This window comes from Emiliania huxleyi (assembly GCF_000372725.1).
Source record: "Emiliania huxleyi CCMP1516 unplaced genomic scaffold EMIHUscaffold_88, whole genome shotgun sequence".
In the NCBI taxonomy this organism is placed as follows: Eukaryota; Haptophyta; order Isochrysidales; family Noelaerhabdaceae; genus Emiliania; species Emiliania huxleyi.
Genome location: NW_005195441.1, coordinates 457,978 through 465,965, shown reverse-complemented (window position 1 = coordinate 465,965; position 7,988 = coordinate 457,978). Strand labels below are relative to the sequence as shown.

The 7,988-nt window shown below is 63.9% G+C and overlaps 1 protein-coding gene across 1 annotated transcript in view; it reads right to left on the bottom strand.

Annotated features, from left to right (window-relative positions):
- Positions 1 to 6,973: 6,973 nt before the first annotated feature.
- EMIHUDRAFT_453638 (hypothetical protein) overlaps positions 6,974 to 7,988 on the bottom strand; it is a gene marked incomplete at its 5' end in the record, with an annotated part of 3,889 nt that continues 2,874 nt past the window's right edge. Inside the window, 4 exons of the mRNA XM_005758203.1 lie at positions 6,974 to 7,049; positions 7,118 to 7,185; positions 7,258 to 7,296; positions 7,430 to 7,962. Of these exons, the coding sequence (XP_005758260.1) occupies positions 7,876 to 7,962 (87 nt within the window). The 3' untranslated portion in view covers positions 6,974 to 7,049; positions 7,118 to 7,185; positions 7,258 to 7,296; positions 7,430 to 7,875. The remainder of the gene's footprint in view (positions 7,050 to 7,117; positions 7,186 to 7,257; positions 7,297 to 7,429; positions 7,963 to 7,988) is intronic.

Sequence of the window (7,988 nt, the reverse complement as noted above, 5' to 3'; positions counted from 1 at the left end):
GAGTACATTCTTTTTCTCGCGATGTCCACCCCGCCGCGCAGCTGGCGCCGCTCGCGCCGCCTCGCCCCCGCCTCCACCGCCGCCAGATCCTCGCAAAACACGCCGCCGCCCGCCAGCCTCCTCGACCTCCCCACGGAGCTCCTCGCGCGCGCCCTCTCTCACTGCCACAGCCCCGCCGACATCGCTCGCGTTGCGGCCGTCTCGCTGCTCTTCCACGCCTCGCTGGCGCTGGAGGGCATCCGCTTGTGGGCGCAAGAGCGCGGCTTCGAGCTGCCGGCGCAGCCCGAGGGCGAGAGCTGCGCCGTTCGGTGGCTGTGCTTCGCTGTGCTGCTGTGCGAGTCCAACCCGCCGGCGAGGGCGGCGGCAGGCTATCGGCAGAGCGTTTTCATCGACGGAGAGGGGCGGCTGTCGTCGTGCGGCTCGGCGCCGCTTGGCCACGGCGGCAACCAAGGGCTGCTTGGCCACGGCAAGGGCGTGACGCAGCTCAACACACCGACCCGCCTCCCGTCGACGCTGGGCGGCGAGCGTGCCGTGAGCGTGTCGGCTGGAGCCGGGCACAGCCTCGCCCTCACCGCCGACGGCGCCGTCTGGAGCTGGGGCAATGGAGGCTTAGGCCAGCTGGGCCACGGCGACGAGCAGAACCAGTGGCAGCCCGAGAAGATCGAGGCCTTTGCTGACCAGCGCGTCGTCGCCGTGTCGGCTGGAGGGGATCACAGCCTCGCCCTCACCGCCGATGGAGCCGTCTGGAGCTGGGGCGGTGGAAACTTTGGCCAGCTGGGCCACGACAACACGCAGTGCCAGCTGCTGCCGAAGAAGATCGAGGCCTTAGCTGGCCAGCGCGTCGTCGCTATGTTGGCTGGAGCCATGCACAGCCTTGCCGTCACCGCAGACGGCACCGTCTGGAGCTGGGGCGATGGCTTCTTTGGCAAGCTGGGTCACGGCGACGAGCAGAACCAGCTGCTGCCCAAGAAGGTCGAGGCCTTTGCTGGCCAGCGTGCCATCGCTGTGTCGGCTGGATTCGTGCACAGCATCGCCATCACCGCTGACGGAGCCGTCTGGACCTGGGGCCATGGAGGTGGGGGCAGGCTGGGCCACGGCGGCCAGCAGCGCCAGCTGCTGCCGAAGAAGGTCGAGGCCTTGGCTGGCCGGCGCGTCGTCGCTGTGTCGGCTGGAGGCGGGCACAGCATCGCCCTCACCGCCGACGGCGCCGTCTGGAGCTGGGGCGATGGAGGCCGTGGCATGCTGGGCCACGGCGACGAGCAGGACCAGCTGCTGCCCAAGAAGATCGAGGCCTTGGCCTTGGCTGGCCAGCGCGTCGTCGCTGTGTTGGCTGGAGGCCACCACAACCTCGCCCGCACCGCCGATGGCGCCGTCTTCACGTGGGGCCAGGGCGAGCGCGGCTGCCTCGGCCACGGAGAGGACCTGTCGAGCCAGCTGCTGCCCAAGAAGGTCGAGACGTGGGCGCCGGGGCAGTGAGAAGCCCGCGCAGTTGGACAAGGAGGGGATGCTCCGGCTTCTCGCGGCGCTCTCAACGAGGAGAGGATTCGGTTCGGCGTCACGGCGGGGCTGAGCCCGAGGGTGGGTGCGGCGGCGGTGGCGGCGGAGGCGGCAGAGGACGTGGCTGGTGTTGGCTGAGGCCGTCGCGGAGGGGGCGACCGCCGAGGCTGCGGCGGAGGCTGCTAGGGCGGGGGTGGAGGCGGCGACCGCCGAGGCCAATCGGTCGGCCGTGGCAGCTCGCTCTGATGCGGCGGCCCGGCTCGGCGTTCGCCGGGCTGGTCGGTGACACTCTAGAGGGGGCGCAGGAGCGGGGAGTAGGCAGCATATGAGGGGGGTCGCTCGAGCACTTAAAAAAATGCTTTAGAAGAAAAACGGGCACGCATAGTCTCCCCCCTCCATTCTCTCCCCCTTGGCGCGCCTGTATCGCGTACTAGCTGTGGCTACCGTAGGCTAGGGGCGCGGGGCGAATGAGTGATGAAGTTAGTGCCTGGTGTCTCCGTCCCCCATGGTGGGGCTTCCCCTGATCTCTCTCAGTCTCACTCCCAGGGTACTCCCTCGGTGTGGTGCTCCCTTATCCCCCCCTCATCCCTCCCTTTTTTTTTTGGGAAATGCCCCGGGCCTTAGGTCCAAAGTTTGGTTCCTGGGGGGAGGGGGATTTTAAAAAGGGGCCATTTTGGGGGGTATCCTTGGGGGAGAAGGGGGAAATCTTTTTTGGAGGGCACGACCCCCCCCCCCCCCCTGTGGTGATCCCAGTGGGGGGGGTCGGCCCCCCCCCCCCCCTAGCATGTGGTGGGCACCCCCCAGCAGTTCGTGGGCTCGGAATAGCCGCCAGAGAGCCGATTTTGCCCCCAAAGTTGTGAAATCGTGGCTGAAAGTCCAATATCTTGGAGAATCTGACCAGTCTCAAGGCTCATATAGCTCCAAAGGATGATTTTCCCCTCGAAAATGCTGCGAAATGAGGTGTAAAATCAAGGGCCCGGAGGGCCTGACCACGAGTCTCTGGGGGGTCCTCGGCCACGACCCCCCCCCTAGCATGTGGTGAAGGTGCTGGGGGGGGCGGGACCCCCCCCCTAGCATGTGGTGTGGAGAGAAGCGCGCCCATGACGATCGGCCGTCGATCCCGCGAAGGGTCGTCGGTTGAGCTAGGGAGCCGACGAGCAGCGCGAGGCTCCCGAGGATGACGGCGCGGTCTGTCGAGACAAAGTGGAGGTGGAGCGTGCCCGAGGGATGCGCTGGTGGCGGCGAAGGCGACGAGCGAGGCGAGCGAAATGGCCACATATGCACGTTGAACTTCTCATAGACGCTCGGCCGCGTTGTCGCCGATTTTCGCGAGCCGAGAAAAAGAATTTCCTTGCGGTAACGGTACCCTGGAAAAAGAATTTTAAAATCAAGCAAGTCCCACAGCACACTGGCACGACAAGGGCGTGGACTGGCGCAAAGTAGGAATCGGCACACCGAATAAAAAAGAATTACATAAAAAAGAAATTATTTGCGCCAAGATACTCTACCTGAGAGGCCAGACACTAAATACGAGGCTTCACGTCCACTACCTGATAGGACATACCACACGCGACGACCGTCTCGGTGCGGCCAGTCGGCTGCAGATAGGTCAGCGGTGGGAACAGATACTCCGCCTCGTTTGGAAACGCGGACAAGAAGGACACGTTCGGACCGCGGTCGTAAAAGGAGTCGGTGATCAGCCGCAGCAGCACGTGGTCGGAGGTGATCGTGCGGCTCGCCGAGTAGCGCAGCGCGACACTCAGGTCAGACGTCGTCGACATGGGGGCGAGCTCCGTGCCCCCGTCCGCCATGAAGCTGTCGGGCGCCGCCACGTCCTTCATCCCGCGGTAGAGTAACAGCTGTGAGCTGGCACTATTGCGGTCGATCTCAGCCTCCACCGAGCGGAGCTTCGTCAGGGCATCGCGGAGCAGCGCAACCGTCGCGGGCAGGGGGTGCGGCTCCCCCCGCTCGTACCGCGCCCAGTCTCGGAGGGGGTTGTTGATCGACTCGAAGGCGGCGGTGGTGTACAGCCGGAGGGCGACGACGTGCGCCTGCTCGAGGTTGGCGAGCCGCGAGTGCTTGTGTGCCACAAAGTCGCGAAGGAGCATGCCGCGTCTCGCCGCACCGTCACAGACAGTGCGCGACTCCAGCACCTTGCCGTTCTCGTCACAGTCTCGCTTGAGGCCGCCTTGAAAGGTGAGGTCGCTCGAGCCCGCCTCGGCGTAGAGGACGTAGGCGAGGCACTCCTTGTCGACGTCCGTCCCGGCAAGGCTTACCTGCATAAGAGGCGGCCAGGGTGAGAGAGTACGGCGGTGGGTGGGAGCCACAGTCAGCTCGCGCCTCGCTCACGAGGGCAGCCGTCCCGTCGATCCGGCCCTGATGCACGATGTTGTCTGGCACGCGCATGAAATTTTCAACGCCTAGTGCCGCTTGCGCTGGCCGGCCAAACACGAGCTCGCGCGGCGCCGAGGCGAAGCGATCATAGGAGTCGAGAATGTTCGTCAACGTCACCTCCTCGGCGTTGAAGTTCCCGCTCATGCACCGGAACACCTCGGTTATCTCGGATTGCATGCGGTGGATTTCATCCTTGGGCACCACGTCGGCTGGCCGTTTGCGACGCAATCGCATTACTCCGAAGCACAGCAGGATCAGAACGAAACACGCCCCGAAGACGCTCGCCCCGACGACGATCCCCTGGATGAGATCGTCGTCCCCGTCATCACTAAACTTATCACTAAGCGGCGGGGGCGGGGGCATCGGTTCAAACGGCGGTTCGTCCTTCCCGAAGTTGTAGACCACGCCGCTGCCCTCGCGCGACCCTCCTTGCCAGATCCACGTGCCGTTGCTGAATCGAGCTATGTCCTTCTCCGAGTACCCATGTTGATCGAGCAAGTTGAAAAGATGCACATTCGCGCTGCTCCTGTCGCCCTTCTCGTCGAACTCGACGCGCCCGGAAAGGCCTTCGAACGACAAGGTGTGCTTGGACTCCCAGAACTGCGCGCCGAACTTTACCGGCAATGCGCCCGTCGGGGCCACCTGGCACGACAGCAGCCCCGCCGCCATGATGGCATCGTAAGCAAAGGTGCCGCCGGACGGGACCCAGCTGCTTACGTGTGGGTCTCGAAAGAAGTCGTCGCGGATCTGCCAGTCGGCAGGCAGGTGCGGATTGAACTGCGCGGGCTGAAGCTCCGCCCAGCGCTCGTTGGAAAATCTCGTCCACTGCGGATTATTGTCGGTCGCACCGACCGCCTTGATGATAAAGCTGCCGTTCAGTGCGGCCCGTCCCTCATCGCTGACAACCATGTCTAGCTCCGCTGCGGTGACACTATCTGGAAACACCCAGGACGTGCCAGCACTGAGCAGGCCGGTTTGCAGCGCAGCGTTTACTATCAGATCAAGGCTCGGCGGGAAAGTGACGGCCAGCACCGCTTTGGCGCTGCTATTGCTCAGACTCCTGACAGCAGACCGTATCGAGGCTTCGCGGATCGAATCATCATCGGAGAACCCGCTGCTGACGATTTCCAACCCCAGGCTCTGGCATTCCGTTTTTACCACATTCTCGTAAGCGCGGCCGTACGGGTCCTGCTGGTAAATCACGGCCACGGTCGAGAGCCCGAGCTCATGCTTCCAGAAGGAGCAGATGTCTGACGCTGGCGCATGGTCCGATGGGATTGTCCTCATGAAGCGAGGATACTTCTCGGTGTTTGACAAGTCGGTCGAGGTCGACCAGTAAGAGATCTGGGGCAACTCATAAGCACCGGTGATGGCAGCCGTGTGGAAGGAGACAGAGCTGCGGCCGGGCCTGATGACCACATCGGTGCCAGACGAGAGATCTCCAAGCGCCTGCACCGATTTGGGAACAGTGCCGCCGCTGTCGAGGAGCCGCAGCCGCAGCTGCTTGTCGCAGGCGCTCACAGTCCCAAGCGCTGGCAGCGCGCTCACATTTCTCGCGTTGAAGTCCGACACTGCGAGTAGTGCGCTCGCGACGACCGCCTGCATCTGCTCGATCTCCCAACACGTGCCGTCGACCCAGTCGCCCACGCCGGCGCAGCTGTCGGCGGTCGTCACCTGTTCGTACGAGAGCATGAAGAGACCTGCGAGGTTCACATCGACCGCAAAAAGCGCCGGCAGCAGGAGCGACGGCAGCATGTGGGATGGACAAGGTCTCTCAGGGCGTCTTGCACAATCCGTTCGACTTTGACACGCTTCGTTAAATGAAAGAAAAAAGTCTAGGTGCGGGCTTGTGTTTTTGTGCGAATCGCGCGTGTGCGAGAAAATTCGTCCCGCTTCAAATTTCTTTTTCCTGGCTCACAGCGGAAATCCCCGCAGCGGAAATCCCCGCATCGGCCGGAGGATAGAGATTGAGCTCTTCAACATCGAGCTTGACATCGGAATGGAGCCGCGCTTGACCGATCGCCCGAGCAGTGCGACAACAAACTGAGGTTAGTGATTACCCGAGATGGCCTGCTAAGGACTTGTCTGCCCGCACAGGTGATCCACGACGGCGACGAGCTGCTCCCGCTTCTCGAGTTCACGGCAGCAAACGGAGCCTCGCTGCAGTCAGAGGTGGAGGTGGGTGTCTCGCATTGCCCATGACACTGCTCTTGCCTCGCGCCGGCGCCTCTGCCATTCCCACGGGTCGGCCCTCTTGCTAGGTGAGTGTACTCGACCTCGCCAGTCGGCTGGAGTTGATCAAGTCGGCCGCGCTCGCGCCGGTCTTCCTCGACACGATGTCCGACGAGTTGGACGCTGCGGTCACCTTTGAGTCGCCGCCCACCGTCACCGTGGCGGTCGTCGCGCCGCCGCCTCCTTCGCCCCCTCCGACGCCGCCCTCGTGGCCAGGCCACCAGGGCATCACCGTCAACGGGCAGGGCAGCGTGATCCTAATCGTCTGCCTCGTCACGGGCGGCGTCTTCGTGCTCTGCGTCGGCGCGCTGGCGGCGTGGTTCTGCTACTGCCGCCGCAAGGAGTCCTCCGTCGAGGACGAGCTCTCCGACGACTCTGCACGCAAAGGCGGCCTCCCAACCACCGGCGCCAAGGACGCGCAGAGCCGAGGCTCCGTCGGCTCGGTGAGCGGCCGCATCGGCCCCGACGGCGTGATGGAGGCTAGGACGAGCGTCGGCGGGGTGCAGCGGGTCACGGACGCGTCCGCGGGCCGACCCACCCTGCCACTCAGCGAGCGGGACAGTTGCGCGCAGTCCTCAGAGGCTGCCGCCTCTCAGAGCTCCTCCCGCCCAGGGAGCATGATGAGCGCTAGCTTGTGACCGTTTATTAGAACTAGAGACAGCTCGCATTGGATTGTCTGTGTCGAGCTCATGCGATGACCGTTTATTAGAGTCAGTGGTCACGTTGGGTTGTGTGTTGAGAGAGTCGGCGATCGGGTCCCGCGATATGTGCGATCAAGAGGCACACGGTGACGGCGCTAAACACGACGACTTGTGCGCTTGTAAGGGCCCTCTATTAGCATAAGTATATATTACCAATCAAACTGTTGATTACATCCAACGCAAAAGTTGACCGTTTTCGACCGCATCCTGTCTCCCACTTGCAAACTGAGTGCACAAGTATGTGGAGAAAAATAATGGGGGCCGATGCAACCAGCTCAGCAAACGACGCTCACTCTTCCCCACCCAGCGGGCGGCAGAGCACCAAATGGCTCTTGAAAGCGATCGAGCAGGCCGCCCGCTCCTATTCACAGGCGCTGCTGTGAACAGACGCTGGTTCGCTGCTCGATGCGGAGGCATCATACGCCCCCCGCTCCAGCGTCTCCGCCGCACGCGTGCCCGCTGCAACGAGCACCTGCGGTCGCGGGGCAGCACGTGCTAGGCGAGGGAGGAGGCGTCGGGGGGGAGGAGGGGGGGAGGGAGGGGGGGGGATACAGGGGGGGGAGAAGTAAGGAGGGGGGACGAGAGGGGGGGGGGGGGGGGGTCACCACGTGCTGCACTCGCCGCAACGGCGGCCGGCTCCGCCTGTCGCCAGCTCTGCCTCCCGGCTCCTCTGCCGCTGCCGCCGCCTCACCAGCCTCCTCCCTCCCCGCCGCCTCGCCATGCTCGCCGACGGTGCCGACATCGCCCTCGGCTGGCCTCGGCCGATCTCGGCGGAGCTCGTCGCCGAGATCGCCGAGATCGCACGCGGCGTCGTACGCGACCTGTTGCAGTTCATTGGATTGGGGTACCGGGTTTGGTAGGGTATGATTGGAGCTCGATGTCGCCGCGACCAGCTTGTGTACGCCCACTCAGGGTGTGTGGCAGTGTCAGCTGGCTGAGTGTCTTGTGAGAGTTACTTTGTGTGTCTGTGTCTGTGTGTCGCTCGTGCGTGTCGTCATCATCTGTCTTGCGTCCACCCATACCGCGTGTTCAGTCCGAGCCTGGCTGCTCTTCACCTCCCTACATACACACATACCAGCTGCCGCAGCAAGCTGCCGAGCACGTCCATGGCATGCCCGATCGAGACCTTCGGACGCGCCTGCACACACACGCAGTCCAGGAAGG